General features: G+C 40.7%; 2 protein-coding genes across 5 annotated transcripts in view; one reads left to right on the forward strand and one right to left on the reverse strand.

The window, feature by feature from the left end:
- kiaa0825 (KIAA0825 ortholog) overlaps positions 1-10,557 on the reverse strand; it is a 111,377-nt gene extending 100,820 nt beyond the window's left edge. For both annotated transcript variants that reach the window (XM_072388128.1, XM_072388129.1), the window contains exons 1-3: positions 10,196-10,557; positions 6,832-6,968; positions 301-469 (exon numbers count right to left, since the gene is read on the reverse strand). In XM_072388128.1, the coding sequence (XP_072244229.1) occupies positions 301-469; positions 6,832-6,962 (300 nt within the window). In that variant the 5' untranslated portion in view covers positions 6,963-6,968; positions 10,196-10,557. The remainder of the gene's footprint in view (positions 1-300; positions 470-6,831; positions 6,969-10,195) is intronic.
- Positions 10,558-10,857: 300 nt separating this feature from the next.
- slf1 (SMC5-SMC6 complex localization factor 1) overlaps positions 10,858-20,853 on the forward strand; it is a 30,680-nt gene continuing 20,684 nt past the window's right edge. The window contains exons 1-14 of one of the 3 annotated variants that reach the window (XM_072388131.1): positions 10,858-11,102; positions 11,941-12,052; positions 12,615-12,693; positions 12,836-13,061; positions 13,147-13,300; positions 14,126-14,251; positions 14,421-14,486; positions 15,002-15,148; positions 15,588-15,757; positions 15,887-16,021; positions 16,124-16,277; positions 16,426-16,600; positions 16,949-17,094; positions 18,025-18,134. In XM_072388131.1, the coding sequence (XP_072244232.1) occupies positions 11,942-12,052; positions 12,615-12,693; positions 12,836-13,061; positions 13,147-13,300; positions 14,126-14,251; positions 14,421-14,486; positions 15,002-15,148; positions 15,588-15,757; positions 15,887-16,021; positions 16,124-16,277; positions 16,426-16,600; positions 16,949-17,094; positions 18,025-18,134 (1,799 nt within the window). In that variant the 5' untranslated portion in view covers positions 10,858-11,102; position 11,941. Of the gene's footprint in view, positions 11,103-11,507; positions 12,053-12,614; positions 12,694-12,835; positions 13,062-13,146; positions 13,301-14,125; positions 14,252-14,420; positions 14,487-15,001; positions 15,149-15,587; positions 15,758-15,886; positions 16,022-16,123; positions 16,278-16,425; positions 16,601-16,948; positions 17,095-18,024; positions 18,135-20,853 lie in introns of those variants that run through there. The other 2 variants (XM_072388130.1, XM_072388132.1) reach the window with 2 other exon arrangements.

The raw sequence follows: 20,853 nt of genomic DNA on the forward strand, positions 1-20,853 counted from the left end.
GCGAGATAGCCAAATTACATCCCCTGTATAGTTTATAGTCAACAGTAACAACTATATAAACTTGATGTCAGTCAATCACATTCAATCTAATGTACTGTATATCACTGCTGTGGCTGAAGGGAAGAACACTTGTGCCTATATATGCAGTGTGATCAAGTATGAGAAGCAACACAATATAACTGACTGTAGTTTACTAGCAGCCAGCAGTTTCATAGGCTTTTCTTTTAACCTTTACAATAAAGAGTGCCACAATGTTGATAATCATCACAATCAGCTTGCAACATCATCCTGATGGATTACCAGAGCTCTGAAGAAGTCCATAAGCCCTTGATATCCCGTGGTAACAGGCTTGACATTGTTTTGTGCTCTGATGTTGAACCACTGTAGGCACTCCGTTGGACTCGGCGGGCGTTCCCCTGCTTTACAGTCTCCCATTTTGGCCTGGAGCTCCTTGAGCTGCTGCTCAATGCTGAGTGAAAGGGAGATATATTGTTGAAGACTGAAAAAGAAAATGCTCATTGAGGTTGAGACTAATTTAGGACACTTTCCTCATTCTGACAACAAGAAAGAGACATTAAATTAGCAGAAATGTGACATGTAAACCAAATGTAGTCTTATTTCATAGTATTTGTTGTTGGAAATCGTGAGCTTTTACATAACTGTTTCGGTAATAGCATCCAACAGCCACCATTTTACGTTTTCTCTAAATCCCCATTTCCAACTGCTGAGACAGAAGGACAACCCAATCATTGAACCATCCCCAAATGAAGACACTTCAGATGTCCCACAAACATATAAAACAATGCAAAACTCAAGTCACATTGCAGTCATACAAACACGTAGACACCATGCTGAAGATACACACGAGTGTACAGTACACACCACAGCAGATTCGGGGTCGCTCTCATTCAGCATCTGTACTATGAGAAGACAGATCCAGACGCATCAACAGTAATGAACACAGACATTGAGATATCAGTACGTGAGTGTGCGCTAAGAATCTGGTGTAAAGAGGCATTACAGGCATCGGCAGGCATCTGAGATACACACTTCTTGCCATCTCATGTCTTACTCGTTTCCATGACACACACGCACACACACATATATATACACAAACGCAGTTCTTTTGATGTTAACATACGGCATCAGTTATTCAGTTTCTCTTTTAATATGACAGATTAGAAATGACATCTTTTGGGCTCGACGTGTTGAGTCATTTCCATGCAAATCGATGCATATATATATGGAGTCTGTTGGGCATTAATATATATATATATATATATATATATATACGTGGATGCAAGACAGAGTCTTAGTGGGCGTGAGTGAATAGGCCAATATTCTTGAATAATTAAAGACTGCTATGCGTTATACGCTAATTTTGTGTTCACATAGTTGTGCATTCACAAATGTACATGTACATATGGCTCCAAAAATTAATTTATGTAGTAGTGCATGGTAGTAGAGATTAAATGATTAATTAGATGGGCCACTGGTAACTGACCAAAAATCAATAAGGAAATAAAATTAAGATCCATGAAAGACAGCTCTTTTATGACAGGCTGAATTTAATTAGATCTGTGAACCTGCAGTGAGCGCTTGCCACAACGTTTTCTTAGACTAAATTACTAATCAATTATTTAAACAAATAATTAATAGAAAACAGACATATAAACTAGCCCCATACGTACATCACCCAAACATGCGTGTGTGTGTGTGTGTGTGTGTGTGTGTGTGTGTATGCGTTAAAGGCAAAATGCCATTCTCTCATCAGCCAGCTCATCCCCCTACCACAGGTCTATAAACTGCCTCCTGCTTGCTCCCGGGCCATGAACATATCCAGATGTCTTGCAATGGCAGCACATTAAATAACCGTTCAATCTGACACACTTTCATTTCAGAGGGGAAAAACGCAAGGGGATAAAATGTTATAGACTGTTACAAGCTGCTATCCTCTAGACCAAACACTGCCTAATGATACTGCACATTAACTATATGCCTCGTCACTCTTGTCCTCTTCTGTAGGCAGGCCACATGACGCGTCTTACTTTTTTTTCTTGACACCATTTTGCTAACTTTGTGTATTTATTGGGATCTGATGCAAGGTAATACATGTAAAGAGCTATCGAACCGTTCACTAAAGTTCACCATGTGTTTCTACCTTACCCTGTGTGCGTCCAACTGTGCATATATCTTCTTTTTATTAATGCTGCATAGAAGGGAGAGATATTGCCTTGTGATATGTTGTATCAAACCCCCCCCTCGGTAAAACCAGCACGGCTCAGGATTGCTGATGACTTTGTGTATAAATGGAAACCACTTTAAACAACTCAAAATGCTGATTTGTTTGTGCAACCTCTGGGTTGGATAGTAGCAAAGAGCCATTCTTACACACACAATAGTAGCGAGTGTGTAAGAAAATGCAGTCATGAAATTCAGTATACTTTTGTAAAGGTAGGTAAAAGACAATAAGGAGATACACGTTTAATAATACAACAGCTGGAGGATCTAAGTTACATTTTTGTAAAGATTCCTGTCATTTCCCATGTCCCCCAATGAAACTTTGGTGTAGACTGAATAGCTTCACAGAGCACTGTATGAGCAATTTATGGGAAGTCATAAACATGGATGTTCATTCAGGGCTCCACCCCAGGACTTTACATAGACAGCAGGTTTCAAATGGGCTTCCATCTGTAGCTCACTTTCTCTGAAGTTCATTAAAACATAAAGCAAACTAAACTACTAACATTACTCTTTCCACAAAGTTTTACAGAGATCCTCTCTGGGATTTGCTAAGCACAAGTACAGTACGCAAACACAACAAAACTTGACTTGCAAGCAACATGAAGCTACAGATCAAATCAGGAAGCAGCATGTCTTTTCATTGGTTTTCTCCAGGTCTCCATAATCTTACTCTTACCGTCACTCAAGAAAGCAATGCACTCTAATGGTTACAGCAACATCATTTGCTTCCCAAGATACATTTTCAAGCCGTGCCTATTTCTTTTCTCTGTTCTCAGAACTCTTTTTACTTTCCGCACTTTTTTTCTTTCCTCTCTCCTTTCAATTACCCCTCCTTAGAGGTTTGTGCTGTAAGTCATAAAGTCAATGTGGATGGCCTGTGTCAAGAAGTCCATCCAACTCTCTACAATATAGTGACCTTTTGCCCGCTGGTGTGAATGCTACCTGCACCCTAATCAACTTGGCAGGATTAGCTCCGAACCTGATGACTTCCACCGCCTGCAGCTCAGACGCTGGGGAAAGAGACAGAAAGAGTATGATAGAGAAGGAAGGTAAAAAATGGGTAGAAACAGACCCGTCACAAAAAATAAAACCATTCAGGTTTCTGTATAGAGACAACAATAGATGAACCTTTAATGGCAAAAACGCCAGAGCAGAGCTCAATAAAAGACCAAGAGAATGAGAAAAGAGGCAGAGGAAACAAGGAGGAAAGAATCCTTTAGGCCTCTTGACATGTCAACATGTCAATCATCTTACTCCAACTGACGCACACATGCACGCTTGGACTTCCACTGCTGAAGTGAAATTTAATTGTTTTTCAGACCAGTTCAGCTAGACAGTCGACACCGCAACTCCCCTCCTCCCAACCTTCCCCACCGCTGATAGAGACGGGGAGAAACTGGAGGTCTTTCATTAGATATGATGGCACATTTCACAGCTCTCTGACTTACAGAAACCCAATCCAGCGATTAGTCAGCGCTTTGACGTTATCTTAAGTTCCTTGTCAGAATTAATTTAGTGTGGGTGGGCTGCTGTGGGGCTGTCTGTCTGTCGTGCTCCGCTCCCCTACGCTCGCCTACAGGAGGTGGGGGGTGGGAGACAACGGGGGCAGGAAGATCCTTTTCAAATAAGCCCAAGCTCCAGACTGTGCCAACGCAGCCACCTGAGAACTAAATATCTTCTCCATCAAAGGGTGCCATTCTGTGAGTGGAAAAGGACTGAATGGGCTTGAATGAACAGGCTGAAAGCTAATCCTTTTGGCCCAGCCTGTCGTCCACTTAGTGCCCTCAGCCACCCAGCCCAGTCAATGATACCAGAGAACTGATACAGCTGATATACTTACTTAACACACGTGTCACGCACAGCCAAATACAATATCAACTACATACCGCGAGGACTCCTGATCGGTATAATTGCTAGCTGAAAAGGAACCTTGCACAGTATTTTACCATGGCCAGGTTTTAATTCTGTTTCACACAGCCAAAATCCAGATAGTAAGAATCATTCACACAAACACACGCACAACAATTCCTGTTTAAACAGCACACACACACACACACACACACACAACAAGAAGAGGTATTGATGTTGCGTCCTGATCAAGATTGGCAGGCGACTAGTGAGAGCCATTTGCCTTGCCAGTGTGAAACCAGAGGCCTGTCTTTACACTCCAAGCCTGTGCTGACACTTCATTAGTGGTCTTTTCCTGGTGGCCCACCCCACCCGGCTCCACTCTGCACCCACCTCTGCACTGTCCCATCTGATGAAAATTAATGGATTACAGCATTTCAATTTGGGGGCGCCAGCTCCGTTGTCAGCCTATCTTAATCTCCTTCAATTAGGGAGCAGCTCTCAGGCAGATCTCTGACATCTGAGAACCGGGAACAGGCCAGTCACCCTGACCAATAAACAGGCTGAAGTCCTTCACGGGTGCAGGTATCTCCGTCTCCCCTATCTCTCGGTTTCTCTTTCCTCTACTCCACTTCCGTAATTTGTCCCAGACACTGATAAGTCTGTTGGGCAGCAGGTGAGAGAGCTGCCCATGTGATTGTGGGTGTGTATATATATTCAGCCCACCCTGGTTGAGGCGAAAGAGAGGCCTAAGAGGATTTTATTTGCCTGGATATGTCTCTACAGAAAACAGGTTGTCTTGAAGAAGTCTGGGAGGAAGTTAGTTGCAGCCTGACAGAGATACTGACCAGTGGTACCCCATTGCGAGAGGAGGATTGCCTTATTTTTAGCCCCATTCTCCATTATCTGGATGCTTTGTTCTCATAATGGTTATCCCTCTCCCATCTGCAGGAACACAAAATAACCCTTTAATGCTTAGAAAGCAGAAAAATGGCCCGGCCTTCAGTAATAAGCCTTGAATTACCTACCCAAGGGTTTTCGTTTCAAGATGTGGAATCTTCAATTATTATGTTCCCATTTAGAAGGAGGAAGGAAAGAAAAAGAGAAAAGGGGAGGGAGACAGTGAGAGAGAGTGGAGAAGGGATGAGTCTCAGATACTAATGGTGCCAGAGTAAGGCTTTGTTCACTTGCTACATTTAGCCTGTCCTTCATCATCTGCCCTCAGCCTCATAACGCCACAAACGATAAAAGACCTGAAATATAGATTTTTTTTTTCCTTCATTGCCCCCGCATCTATGTCTTTATCAGTCTATTTGGCTCTTCAACTATCTGCATCTGCCACTAAAGACACATATCTATATTTTGTGCAGGTAAAAAAAGCTTTTCTACAATAACTTATAATGTAAAAATAATGTAAGATGATTGCCATAGTTTGATGAGGCTCTCTTTATGGATCTAAATTTAATTGTTGCAAACTAGTCATAAAAGCAGAAAAAAATAGTATAGAGTATAGCCACGGACTACTTTGTTCCCAAGAACAAGAATGAACATCTCAAACCCATCCATCCATCCATCCATTTTCTACACCTGCTTAATCCGTCGGTCGGGCTGCGGGGGGGCTGGAGCCTATCCCAGCGGTCATCGGCTATTTATGGAAAACGGATTACAACTGAATTGGCCCACAAGTTACAATACAGTGGTTAGTTTAAAACTCATTCCAACATCAAACTGCTCAGATGCCTTTCTGTGTGCAACTTGTTCATTTCTGACATTACATTTTTTTCGTTTTGTGTTGTGCAAACGTAATAGCTTAACAAACAGGCTGTTTACTGGAATCACTTTGGATTTAATTACTGTATCTAAGATTACTTTCAGCTATACAGTTTCTGCAGGAACACTAACACAAATGCTTTTGTTTCAAATCAAATAAAAAAGAAAAGGAAAAAAAAAAGCAGTTTCTGAGCCGTTTCTCAGTTGTTTTGAACAACAGTCTTTTTAAGGACAATCTCAGCACAGGAAGAATCAAAGCTACAGAAGAATTTACCCTAAGCAGAGAATTTTGGATGTCTTTGTTTGGGGAATTGACATGACTGACCTTTGTGAAGTGATAAAGAGAAATAGTGTCACAGAGAGGGAACGAAAAGTTACCTCTTTTATGCATTTACCACATATTCATGTGCGTGGAACAAAAGAATTATTAAAAAAAATTGAAAATATTAAAAAAAAAATCAAATTCTAATTAAAATATCAAGCACGGGACCTTAATAGTTCCAGCAAGACCTTTTTTATTTATAACATCACAACATTCTGTGTTTTGGGATGATTTTGGGACTAAACAGCATTTAGGCTACATTACCTTCATTTTAGTTATCAAACTAGCAAACGAAACATGTACATTTGATAAACATCATAAAATGGGACAAATGTTCTAACATTTGAGCCACTCCTTTATGTTTCCCCTTCTTGCTCGTCCGTGATAACTTATATATGTGCACTGAGCACCGGAAACCAGGAAAAGTCTGTGCTGCTGCTGACTGACATCACAGCAATGTGTGTGGTAGGATAGTGTTTAACTTTAAACTTTTAGTGGTCGCATGCTTAAACATGATATTCACATATTTGATGTGAATAAAGAACACAACTCTCAGAAAAAAAAAAATTACCCACCAATTTTTGTGCCATTTGGTGACAAACACATAATGACACATCAGGTATCTCCCTTTTGCCGCTCTGACTGACCTGCTGGCATTGAGATTGAGTTTCTCCTCTGTGTCTTTGAGAAACTGCTCAAAGTCCAGATCACTGGAAACCCCTGGAACCAGTAGCTCCACAGCTGCGTGATCATCAGGAAAATCCCCTGGCCATTCCATGATGCTCTGTGAGAGACAGCGAGAGAAAGTTGGCCTTATGTCATTAAAAACACCATCTTGTTGCACACCAGTCAATAAAACAAAGCAATACAAAAGGTATCACCGGTGTCAGGATTGAATTATCAATGCAGTGACATCAATCAGCTGCGTGATCTGGAGTATATTATCACAACTGTCTGTCAAGAAACACCCACACTCATGTGGTCTATGATAATTTGTAATATTCTCCAACAGGAGTCTTATTAGAGGGCACAAATCAATTTCACCTGAGACAAAAGGAAGCTTATCATCTACAAAAGCTGTTTCCTCCAGTTCCCCTCCCCTTTTCTCAGAAAATAATTTGCAGTGGGAGGGCCCCTGATCAAAATGCATTGCCTCAGCCTCTAACCACCTCTACCTTCTGTCAGTACAATGAGTTAACACAGCGAAAAAAAAACAAAACTAAATAAATAAACAATGAGGTGAGATGCTTTTCAGCGAAGACTTCATACAAACAACTCATCTCCTTAGGTCTCCAGTACTGAAGGCCTCCCCCTCCTCCCTATGGTGCTTAACGCTCATGCTAACAGCCAATCCCACGCCAGTGCCGCACTGCTAGGTCTCATATCAACATTGTCATCAGCGCAAGTCAAGTGGAAGGTAATGGAGAGTGTCTGTGTCAATTTGGCTTTCTCACACTCCGCCTCTCGCCCCTTCCTCGTCATCTGCTCTGATTTTAATAATCCCTGTCAAACTCCAAACAGCTCCCCGCACGCCGCTGTGCTTCTTTGCTGCTGCATACAGTCTGTGCCATTCTCCCTGACAGGGTAGACAGGAAGCTCAACATTAATTTAGCCTGCACAAAGGGAGGCCTGTCCAGCTGGACAAATATTATTTTCTTCTGCTGACAGCCTCACCAGTTAAGCTTGTCCTTTATTATTTCTCCCTCTCTTCTTCTCTCCTACCGCTTCCCCTCATCATCACACTCCCTCTGCGCCACTGTGAGAAAGGGTCTAAATGCAGTCATTGCTGAAAGGGAGGAGGACTTTCAATCCATGGATTAGGAACTCAGCATTGTAATTATATGAACTGAGAATGGAACTGAGTGGGATTAAGAGCACTGTCTCTTTATATGTGTGCATCCGACATTACCATACTGATCTTGAGGTGTAAAAAGGCTACAGACCACGGACAGTGCGTTTGAATGGCAACGCTGCATGTGTGCTGGGTGTCTACCTGCTCTGCCAACACATCATCTGTTTTTCAAAAGGATGAGTGTGTAAATGTAAGTGCATGTGCGTTAGGAGTCACCAGGCAGCACACAGGGCCTCATTAGTGCTATACTTTATATCATCCAGTCTCCATCGTCTTGTCATTAGCTATTTAGAAAGCAGATGTTAGACGAGCCCCTGTGTGTTTCAAAGTGTTGCAGCAGGGACAACTGGGCCAGGCACTGAGACGCTGCCTGCCTGACACATCTACTCCACCACTGTTAGAACACCAGAAAAAAAACAAAAAAAAACGCACTATCTGAATCATATACACACCACATGTCACTGCTCATCTCTCCTGCCGCTGCCTGTCTTCTCCAGCTAGGCTAACACACAGGCCCATTTACAGTAATGAGTTTGTCCTGAAATATTTAGCAGGATATCCCCCAGGCTGCCGCTTTAAAACCACTTAGAGCATGTCATGTTAAAGTCAACATTATTTCAAGGGGAGGTATCTAACAGTCCGCTGTTAAGGAAACATAATAAATTAAACAGTTGCATTTGCTAAGATCACAACACGGCAAAGAACTATCTCATGTATATCCCAGGAGAGTGCCTGGCTTCACTGTTACCAAGTGGCTCTTGGTTGTACAGTAAGATTTAACTGCTTTGGACTGATTCTTCGCTTTAAGTCCAGTCTGTCAAAGGATTTAGCAGATCTGTTTCACCTGACTAATATTGCTGGTCAATTTTGACAGCACAGATCTTGATCAGCACTTTTTTCCCCCGCTGCAATGAGGAACTAGGTGTACAGTAAGTATTTCTCTTCAAAAACATTCTGCCAAATTGTTCAAAAATTGTGACGCAACAACTTTTAATCAGGGTAACAGATGCCAGGAATGAATAATACATGACTTAATCCCAGTTTTACTATTTGTTGCTGATTTGTGGAATAGCCACCATCATTCAGCATTATCGATGAGTCAGCTACAACACTTGAAAAAGATATTGGCACACTGGAGCAGATCATATTGTCTAGCTTTAAAGCATTCCAACTGTCTTGCATTTGGGAAATTTACATAATCCAAATTTAAATATGCATTTTGTTCAGAATAACTGACAAATGTACGTGATGATTAAATCTAATTTAGGTAACTGCAGGCGATTAAAGATGAAAAATGAACTAAACCCAGATACATAGGTATTCCAGTGCGATGCGAGTTGAATATTTTTGCCCTAAACTGTGCGTCGGTGAGTAATAAACTACAATAAGGATGCATTAAAAATGATTTTAGTCAAAACCCTATATGTGATGTTTCAGATTTGTTAATCCTGCTCTCCGATTTCAAAGGCATGTTACTGTCATCTGACTCTCATTCGGTAGCATTTTTACTTAGCTGCTGTAAGAGTATTCAAGTATTTCTGGTACTAATCATAATCAGTGACAGAATTAGTCAACACTACTGCGAGAACTGAGCTGTTGGCTTTTTCTTGCTTTCCATGGTGGTATTTGGTGAAGCACTCACACTGTCAGACCTCCTCTATCAGATTTTTGATGATCCAGTCAATTATTTCATCAAAATAATTGTCAGTAAATAGTAAGACGTGCTGAGAAGCCACATTAATATGTTAAATTGTCCAATCAAAAGACAAGAAAGAAAAAAAAACAATTAAAAAGATAACTAATAATTATCTGAACTGTTTGATAAGCATTTAAACGTCCATGGTGTCTTATTCCTACACTCCTGTAAACGTGAACATGTTAAGTGTAAAAAGTGTAAGCGGTGAACCTGTTGACTTCAAGCTGTTTGTGTTGTTGCTTGTCCACGTGACCACACGCACGGATCTGGGATGTCCCGGCGGCCTCTGTTACACAAGAACGCTCTCATTTTTGACAGGATTTCTGTATATTGCACAAATCGTACCCGCCTTACGTCAGTCGAGTGACACAAACATGACAAGCGTGTTGTGTTTAGGTTGTTTAACTTCAAAATCAAACCAAATGCGGTGTTCCGGTGCTTTTTTTTTTTTTGAGCATCTTACCGTTTACAAGCTTCTTGTTAATCCATTCCGTGTTAATCCAATTCGGGCAGGGTAAATGAGACGAGCATTATTTGCTGTCACTTCAAACTGATATTTGTCCACGACAAATATTTGCAGCTATCACAAAAAAAGCGAGACATCCAATATGCCACCATGTAATATCATTGCATTGCTGTGACTGATGGCTTATCTGTCGTTATCACTTCACAGAACACGACACCGAGCAGTTTTTGTAAATATCCGTACAGTGACACGAACTCTGTTGCAGAAATCACAATGATTATTTACGGGTGTGGATCGACTAAATATCCCCGTTACTCTGTAAGTGCTTTATGATATCCTGTTATCTTTGGTTAGTTCCGGGGACAGAAAGCGTCCGTGACAACAACCTGGAAGTAGCTCTACGAAAACTTCCGTTTGGCGGAAAATACCACCCTATAAAGCAAACAGTGGTTGAATGAATCCACAATGCCAAAAAACACGTTCATTTCAGTGACAGTAGATTAGATATTATACCACACGTTATTTTTAAGCACTAATACGTCTTTGCTTTTAAAAAGAATAGTAGTTTAAATGTTTATAATACGTAGAAAGCGCTTTACTAGATGCCGAACCCCCCTCTTTCCTCAAAATAGTTACTGGTACCGTGAAGCTGTTTTCCACTGCTGGGTCCCTGAAGAGTCAAACGAAAATATACTGTTTATCAACATTTATGGGCGAGCTCATCACGCATATTTGTTTGCGAAGTTGAACATTTTGTTGGAAGGAGTTGTCACACGTGATCTCAACTCTGCTCCCTTCGTTGATGTCTGCTCTGTGTCAGAGTTTTGGCGCGCCTGGAGGGTCGTAACTCGTCATTGGTATGAAAGGTGCTGGATCAGACAGCTGTTTTTAAGACAGTTTGCAAGTACGCTGATGATTGCCTATCTCAGAGTTTTGTTCACTGTAATACAGTTTGCAAAAAAAAAAAACGATTCAGTCAGTGCATGATACAGTTAAGTACGCCTAATCATGGTTGTATTGGTCAGCAGGTCCAAACGATCACCTTTTAGCGTTGTAACTGCAAAGAGGAAAGTTTGTAGGGAGTTCTTAAAAGATATGAAAGAGAGTTTTTTTTTGGTGGTGCTAATCTGGATATCATTCCTTGGGAAATATTACTGTAACAGAGTTGGAGAGTGCGCAACAGCACACTTATTCTAACAATGCATGTGCGTTAGTAAGATCTGTGAAGAAAATTCATTCAAAAAAGAAACTTTCACATATGTCATCGTGCAAGATGTGGTTATTAAACTAGTGTTGCAAAGCACATAGGCTACTGCACATTACATAGATGACTATAACTTTTGAAAAACTTGAAAGTTTAATTTTACAAAAGCAATATTCACTGTTCTGCTGTAATATGGGAAAAGGTTATATGGTCATTTTATTCAAATGCTCTTGGCAGCTGGATGACTGCTGATGTGACTTATTTCAAGAGGGCTTTACAGACCTGCAGCATTGATTCCTACAGTGACAGAATTTAGTGACTTTGTCCTGTTGTGGATAGCTTTTGCTGACATTGTTTGCAATCATTTTTCTCTTTAGAAGGAGGAGCATATTCAAAGTTTCATTGTCATTTTTAGAAGCCGTCTAAGTCACGTTGTCAAACAAGAAGTGCAGCATGATATTTGCCAGTGAGAGGTGTGGCGGTCTTAACGGATAATATGAGGGTGCAGACTTTATCCCCTTTTTAATTTTCTTGTCAGAATGGAGAGCTGCAAACGTGTTTTCCAGATCTCTGGGATCAAAAAGCCAGATAAGAAGAGAGCTTTGGTTCATGGAATCCACCATCTGAGTGGAAAATACATCGGTGGCTCAGTGAGTAGACATCCTTTAAAAAACAGACTGTCTTTCCTGAACAAGAAACAAACCTTTTAGACCTACTTAAAGGAATAAATTGGTTGAAACCTAAAAATCTGAAAAAAAAACAAGCTATTTTTAATAACTAACACGTTTTTGCTTCAGTAATTAATTGAAAGGACATATCTTGTGAAGCCATTTGTTTTGTGTACTACATAAAGCCTCAGGTTGGTTTTTAACTGTCAGTTTGTTATTCTGTCTGCGAGTAGTCTAGGACAGGTACTTTATGTAACTCATGTACTCAAAAAAAAGAAAATCAGGTTTTACAGGGTATCCTTTTCCTTTACAGGATTGTACAGCCTTTTTTCAACCTTTTTTTCACATTAAGACCTTACCCACATTTTGCGTAAAGTCTTAAATTTTTTCATACAGAAAACATATATATATAATGAAACATCAATAATTTTGAATGTATAGTTAATGATAGTCTGCTGAATTGAACATATGTTTGTTGAATTTTAATTGTGGAATTTGCATCATTGCTATAAATCACTAAACAAACACAATGGTTACATTATAGGTGTATAAGCATTCCAGCACCCACCTAATAATCCCCCAGGTCTTGTCCAGTGAGAAGTTTTTAGCAGCCTGTGCTGCAGGTAAGTCATGATTATTATCGTGAATATGGTTTTAAAAAGAAATAGTTATGTTTACTGTTCATTTAATATATTTGATTTTCCCCTTTTTCAAAATCACATGATTAACACGCTTTTCATTGGATTACTGTTTCCCACCTGCCAGGGAAGTGGGTTGTGACACCAGACTATGTGTTAGACAGTGTTAAGAATGGTTCCTGGCTTCCAGAGGGACCTTATGAAGTGACCATTTCTACAAGATCCTCAGCTGCCTTCTACCCTGTCAGACAGTGGAGGGAGAAGGTGGCCAATGGGAGAATAACAGGAGCTTTCCAGGGCTGGAGAGTACTCCTCATGGTTAGGGAGCCCACCAGAAGAGCCATGTTCAAACGGTGAGGAACCACTCGGAAATAGCTTCACCCACATAATAGTACTTTGAAGTTTAAAGTTTGAGTATTATTCTTTATTTTTATCCAGGCTGCTAAAAGCAGGAAGAGCAGAAGTATATGACTGTACTCCCCCTTCTTACACCTCCATCACTCATGTCATGGCGAAACCGGTTATGAAGAACTCTAAATTCCAAAATGCTCCTTGCTATCCAGTGAGCTACATAGTCCAACACCTCTTTGGGGTAAGTCAGTCTAATATATGTCAAATATATGGTATTGGTTATTGGGCTTTATCATATCACTTTAACTTGTTATCTCTGTATGTATGACATTTCCAAATGTTCACAGCCCCCAAAAGTCTGGGGGCAAATGGGACAAAAATATACTTGTCAGACAACACAAGCTGTTCTACCAAAGAGTGATGGAGGAAGAATAGATTTCAGTCGATTAACTTGCTCCAACACATATAGTATGAGATATCACACCCTCGCATGTCCTGGCTGAAGAGACCTCTAATAAGGAACAGTAGTTCTATGCATAACATTACGTTTTATCGTCAAGTCAACGTCCTGACCATCCTCCAAAAGAAGTGTTGTAAAAGGACCTGAAGTGAGCAGTTTGCGTGAGAAATCCCATCAATAATCCAGAGTAAAGGCTATTCTGTATTACGAAATGTGCGAAACTGATTGCAGACTGATAAAATGGAATCAGCAGTTACTGGAAAAATTCAGTTGCAGTTAATGCTGCACATAAAATACACAAATCACACACTTTTCCCTCTGAAATATACAGTATGTCATTTTTTGTATCAATTTCCATAATAAGTAACTGAACAGGAAGAATTTTTTTTTTAAATGAAGTTTTTGGACTTGTATTTGTTGGATGTCTTGAAAGGATTAACAAACTTTCAAGCATCAAAATATACCAATATGCAATTTGAGTCTTAAAGGCAATACTTTTCTCCTGAAGGCCTGCACAAAGCAATTACTTAAATCATTTTAAATCAATCTCTTTCATTAACTTTTTTTTTTAAAGGCCTGAAATTGTGTGCCATTTTTGTTTGACAGGGCAATCATGTGAATATGAATTTCAACATAACAGATGATCATCTGGCAGAGACAAAAGGCGGTTTATTTGATGATGACTTCTCTAATTTGGAGACCGAGCTCAAAAGCTACGTTATCAAGAAGGAGGTGTGTATCTTTGTTTTCTAGTTCATGTGTGAGAATATGCTGCAGAGAGGCACTGAACCATTAGTTATTAGGCAACATTTAACAGATCCCTAGATTGTATTCTGCTCACTTAATTGACCTCGTTTGCATGTTTTTTTCTCCACGTTGTTAATGGGGTCTTTTCCTGTAGGGCCGACCAAGGCTGTGCTTCCTTGAATTTCTGGGTTACCATGACCCCTATCGCCCCCACTCACAGGTAGACATGCATACATTTCAACCTCCTGCCATGATCACTACTATACAGACATCTACAAGATAACTACCCGTTTCATCGAAAAGATCGGGTCATTCAATTTCCTTTATGTCATACATTTCGATGAAAAGTGACATCAAGAGCAAGGCCGCATCAAAACCAGGTCACTGATTTAACCAGCACTCTTAGCTGATCTGAGAGCTTTGATTGGCAGACCTATTAACAATACTCGCCATTTTCCTGTCCATACTTTACCCAAGTGGACAACTGTCAGATTGCTATTAGGGGTGCTCTTGTATTTCCATTCAGTACTTTCAGAGTCCATATGCTTTTTGGTAATAAGCAACAGTCAGAAATGACCCACAGGAACTTTTGATGTCCATTCAGTACTTATTTCCATTACCCTTCTGCCCTCGCTCTTTTCCTGTTCTCACTGCTGTCCGTCTCTTTGATTGCCATGTTTCTTCCTCCTTTTCATATACCTCTTACATTTAAGCATTGTTCTAATATCCCTCCAGGTAATAGTAACAGACTTCAGCAATGTTGGTAGTATGATAGAGTGCGGCCTCTTCGCTGAAGCGTTGGACTCTATCAGATCTGCAGTGTTTCCAGGCTTGCTGCCACCTGCAGCATACCTGGTCTCGCTCTTGGAATACGCACAGCAGGTAAGACCAGAATTACCAGACTGCAAAAATTTCTACCTGCAGCTGCATTGGCCTGACTGTACAATAGGATCACTGATTCCACAACATTTGACACTGAATGTGGATAGCTGGCTTATTTTTTGTTATATGAAGCTGTCATTTTTTTTTAGACACAACTGATGTCTTTTGTCTGTAAGTTATACCCATGAACCGTGACTCAAACGTTAGACGTTTATGAAGACATCCTCATTGAGTGGAAGCTGGAACTTTTTTTTTTTTTTCTCCAAAAAGTTACTTGATTGATTGATTTTTGCCTCTGAATGTGCTGGCATCAATAAGACGCAACACAAAGGATCGACACTTTTTTGCATCTTCTCTCTCTGTATTTTGACATTTGCTACGTGGATCCAAATATCCAGATCAGCTGTTCTCTAATTCTTGTGCTTACATCATGTCACAGGGTAACACCACAACAGTGTTCCTGAGAAATTTCCTGCAGGTTATGGATAACCTGCTTGTTACCAACCCTCCATGGCGAGCTCCCAGCACAGTGAAAAAATATTTCACTCAAGTGTTACAGTGTCCTCAGTGTAAGATGGGATTGTGGCCTTTTCTAGAGACAGCCATCAGGTACACTTGAGGTCCTATGATCTGATTTTTTTTTTTGTGAGATCATTATCCTCTTCAAGAAGTAACTGTATAACAGAAGCGAAACTGTGCAAAGTATCTTTTTCATAATTACTTTGTGTGATCTTCAAGGTACTGTTTGGCCAGTGAGGTCACTTGTCACCCACTCCCTGGACCTGCCCTGCCAGCACTGGTACATTTTCATGGTGGCATCCTTGCATTTTGCCTTAAGCTCTTCCAGGGGGAGCTCCACTCTGTCAACAGCGGGTAATTTTTTGCAAAAAAATTGTGGGAATTATCTTTTCTTTTTCTTTTTTTCCTTTTAATTCAGGACATGACCAAAAAATTCCGTGCCTTTCTCTCCTCCAGAGACTTTGTGCTGGTCCAGGGAACACGAGCCTCGTCCACATCGACGCCAGGCTCCTTGATGTATAGAACCTTCTGGACTGTGTGGGAGCGCTCCACACTGTTGTCCTCGGCTGTGAAACAACTAACTCAGCTCTTACTGCAGGCTGCCATGGCGGTAAATGTTTTACTACTCTTAAGTGGCTCTCATATATATCACCCACATAATTTGGATTATTTTTGTGACCCAGTATAGTTATTTTTACTGTTAGTTACTGTTAGAGGTTTCTAAGTCCAAAGTATGATGTCATTTAACCGCACTAAAGGACTATGCTGAGGTTGAGGAGAAGGAGAAGCAGAAGCTGCATTTGGCTGACACTCTGCTGGACCTGCTGTCTGTGTTGGTGGAGTTTTGGTGTCAGCAGCACTTTAAACTGAACCAGATCCTGGTGGAAAAGAGCCTGAAAGACCTATCAGAGCACCTTGCTGTTATTAGCCAGGGTATGTACTAAAAACTGGAAAAACCTTGAAAAGAAAATGTGTGCAGTTCAGTGTACAGTAGGTTGTCCTTTGGTTTATAGGTGACATGTTTTTAGTTCAATTTTGTATTTGTTTTTACAAACTGACTGAGCAGACGTAACAAGCAGCTGCCGCTGCTGAATATGCTTGAGGCAGTTTAATCATAGCATATAGATTTATTTGTGCACTTTTAATCATAAGCTTGACTAAAACTGCAAGCATTTTTGTTGCTTTTCTTATGGTATGTATATGAAAAAATACTGCTACATGGATGTACTCAGATTTCTCTATTTTTCTTACATATTTATTTTTTCCTCTTTCCTCCTGTAGATTTATCTCCGGCTGTTCTAGTGGAGCTGGTTGCCAGGGTTCGTTCTACCAGGCTTAAGTTAGTGATGGCAGATGCCATATTCAGAAATCTTTGTTGCAGAAGTGGATTCCCTGTGGGAGATGAGCCTCTCTCTCTCAAGAAAATGGTGTGTGTTTACTCTTTGTTCATCGCTTTCTACATTTCATTCGAATGATGACTGATGTGGGTTGTTTAAGCAACAAATGCTAATTATTTGGGGAGACGGTAGAAGAGATAATGCTATCATGTTGGTTGTTGTTTTTTTTTTAAATATGATTTAGTGAAAATATACCTTTATTGGGTATGCGTCTTCTCTTTGCTTAAAAAGTTATATTCTGTTCTATTTACTCTCACCACAATGCATCTTTTAAGATCGAATGAATGCCTGAAATAAATATCCAGAGGCATTCTTTTTTTAAATCATTCTACAGGAATCACACTGACAAGACTGTACCTCTGCTTTAATCATCCTTTACCTGCCAATGCCAGTTATCTCAAAATGGCAAGTAATCATCCTTTTAAATCGGATGTATGAGATATTGTGAATAAGTCAACGTGGCACTGCTTCATCTAATTGGAATCTTCCACTTGACTTTCTTAATTTTTGCCAAAAGCTTTTGAATGATTATAGTGTAATAGCAGTAGTAAATCATTAACGTCTAATATAATTACATTCCCACCTATGCCTGTTTAAAAAAAAAAAACATATGTATACAGAAAAAAAAACAGAAGGCAGTAGTGATAACAATATAAAGAAATAGAAGTTTGGAAAAATACCAAGAGTTGCAGAGGATGTTGAAAAGATGTGAGAAAAGACAGCATCAGTGGTAATTGGTGTTCAGAGCACTCAGGTCCGTGATCCACAAACTGGTAGAGAGGCTCCAACAGATCACAGGAAATTGTGGTCTGACCATCATATAATGTTGCAGTAGAACATCTGGCTGTCTCTCTCGGTACTGATATCTCTGTCCCTCCCCAATTCCTCAGGGACACCTACATCCACTTGAAGTGTAAAGGCACTGTCTCGCCTTGTGTATGTCTGTTTGACTTCTGACAGGTGCATTCTTACCTGCCTGCTCTGGGAAGTTTAGCTCAGGGTCCCAGCGGTGATCGCAACAGGACTGGACCCACTTCACACAGCTGCTCCAGGGAGGGGACCAGCTGCAGGTCAGTTACACACAGCTGTCTGTCTATAATATATACAGCCCTTTTATTTTCTGTTGTGCATTCTCACATATACCTGAAGTGAAATATGCAATGATAAAAGTGCAGAGGTGTAGGCTTTGCAAAGGTCAGTGTAAGACAATTTAACCTATTTTTGACCTGATAAGGGCTTTCTCATTTCACTGCTTTGTGTTCACAAAGCCTATCTAAGAATCTTGACCCTTAAAAAAAAAAATGCATGTATTACAGAAAGCAGGCTGATTTTATTGAAGCTACAAAATAGAATCAGCTTTCGTCTCAAAGTAGTTGTACTAGCCTTTATTTTTGTTGAATCATTCTTGCCTTGTGTGCAAAGCCTGAACTTTTCTGCCGGCAGTGCCTCCTTTGTCCTTTCAAAGTTTCCATCAACGTAGGTGCGGATAGACGGCAAAACAGGTGAATATGTACAGATCACTTGGAAAATGTGAGGAAAAAGGAACAAAGGAACACCTGGAGAGAGGATTGAGTTGAGTTGAGGTGCAAAGATGCATGAATAGTGGGTGGGGGCTGGAGACAGACAAGTAGAGGTCAGACAGAGCATGAGGAGTTGGCATGTGATGGGTCATGCCCAGGTCTGATCCTATCAGTGTGTGCTGGCTGACAGGAGGGGTGCACAGGGAGGTTAAACCACTCCTCGCACACACACAAACACACACAGACTGCTGACTCCGATTTGTCTAGGGACCTAAAAGATAGGCTGGGATATCCCATCAGGCCCTGTGTCTTCCCTGACGACCACCAGCTCTCAACCCCTGTGCCTCCCACCCCCAAATCTCCTGACATCTCTTGATCCACCCACGCATACTAAATCCTTGTCTTAGTGCAATCACACACACACTCTCTCGCTTCTTCTATAACCCATATCAGACATCTGCTCCTCCACCAGCAGGTAGTTGGCTTGGAGAAGAGCAAGAGTCGCCGGGGAGCAGGTTCATGTGAAGGCTACTGGTTCATGCACTGACCAGATCCCCGCTTCCCTCAATCACAGCTCTCTTTCTACTTTCCACAGATTTTAAATGCTTTAGTGTATTTTGACATTGACGTGAAACTGAATAAAACAAGGAATACAGTCTGTGCGGATGAGATAAAGAAATGCCAAAGGGCATGTAAGATAATTTAACCCTACAAGAAAGAATGAAAACAAAAATGACAAAACCAGTGATGAATCCAAAAGAAAATCTCATTTTCTCATTTTCATGTTAGAATTTGTGAAGCTTGTTGATCTTGGCACTCTTAATCAATTAACACATCTTATGTTGAAGCGTCTCTAAGCCTGACACACAAAACATTTTCAATAGAGAATGCTCCATGTTGAGAAAACTGCCGTGACTGTCAGGTAGTTTGAATATTTATTGTAAAGCTCAATTTGTTGTTTTTAAGTTCTTGGGAAGATTGAATCCTTAAAAGAAAAACGGGCTTAAACAGCTTAAACTTTCTGTATGGAAGTGTTGGTGTTAAACTGCTTTCAAACTGTAAACACAAGTCAAAATCCTGGCAAGTTGTTGGGTTCTGGATTTATGGGAAAGGCCGTGGCAGGTCATAAAGGCTGTGAAGAGTCATGTGACTCTTTTATCTGTCATTTCTGGCTGTAAAAACACACGAGCCTTTTTTGTGCAGCACGACACTGTTGTGGTTATATATGTGAGACAGCGAATGTGTTTGTTCCGCTTCAGCGGACAGGCTGGCATCAGGGCACATGTCCAAGGTGCACTGAGCTGACAGGGCGGCTGATTGACCGACTGTTTAGATGACCGTTTAACTTGCTGGCTGGCTGCATGGCCCTGAGTGCTGTTAGCATAAGGGAAGCGATAATTAAACTGAGTTTTTTTTCTCCTCGCTTAATTCAGCTCTGTGCATTGCTTTATTGCTGTTATCTTTTTAAATCACTGGACAGTTTCCTTGCCTGTTTTAAGCGGACCTGTATATAGTCCCAGGTAAGGCTCTGTGATGATCTCGGTATGTTATAGGTTGGACAACACAGCTTTTAAAACAGAATATGTCATATATATTAGTTTTAAAATTTGACACAAAATGGATATGGCATGTGTTACATATAAATATAAATACTTTACTTTCATTTATTTGTGCTTGTACACTAGAGAGGATTGATGTTATCTGCAATTAGGTGGGAAAAATCTAAATCATGCAACTCTAGTACCGGAAAAGATTTGAGAGAATCAAACTGGATCCACCACCATTTTTGCAGTGGTGACAGATAAAAGGCAGCAGGGGAAGACTTGCTGCTATGCATAGCTCTTCTATTCCTATGGCATTGGAAATGCTTTACTTTAATTATTGCTCACAAGTTTCTTCAGAGTCCACTTCTCAAGGGGACACTCTGCTCCAGGCCCAGAGTTGATAGTTGTGCTACTGACAGCGTTCTGGCCTCCTACAGTAGATTGTGAGTGAAGAAGTGGCCGAGGCTTATACAAGAACAGCACTGTCAGCCAGTGCTGCTGCCAGCCTATGTGGACAGGGGACACTTGGGTGAAGGGGCTTGAAATGAGAAATGGTACACCCTCATCATAGACTGTATTATGGAGTCTATCTCGCACACCCATACACACAGAGCTTGCCTCATCTTTTCTCTGCCTTGTCCTTGCTAATAACTAGCAACGTGACAGGACGTGTTTCCTCCTCACTGCTGGGAGCTCCTTCCTGGCTTCTGAACAACCCAATTACC

This window comes from Leuresthes tenuis, unplaced genomic scaffold (genome assembly GCF_036924035.1).
Source record: "Leuresthes tenuis unplaced genomic scaffold, fLeuTen1.0.hap1 SCAF_6, whole genome shotgun sequence".
In the NCBI taxonomy this organism is placed as follows: Eukaryota; Metazoa; Chordata; class Actinopteri; order Atheriniformes; family Atherinopsidae; genus Leuresthes; species Leuresthes tenuis.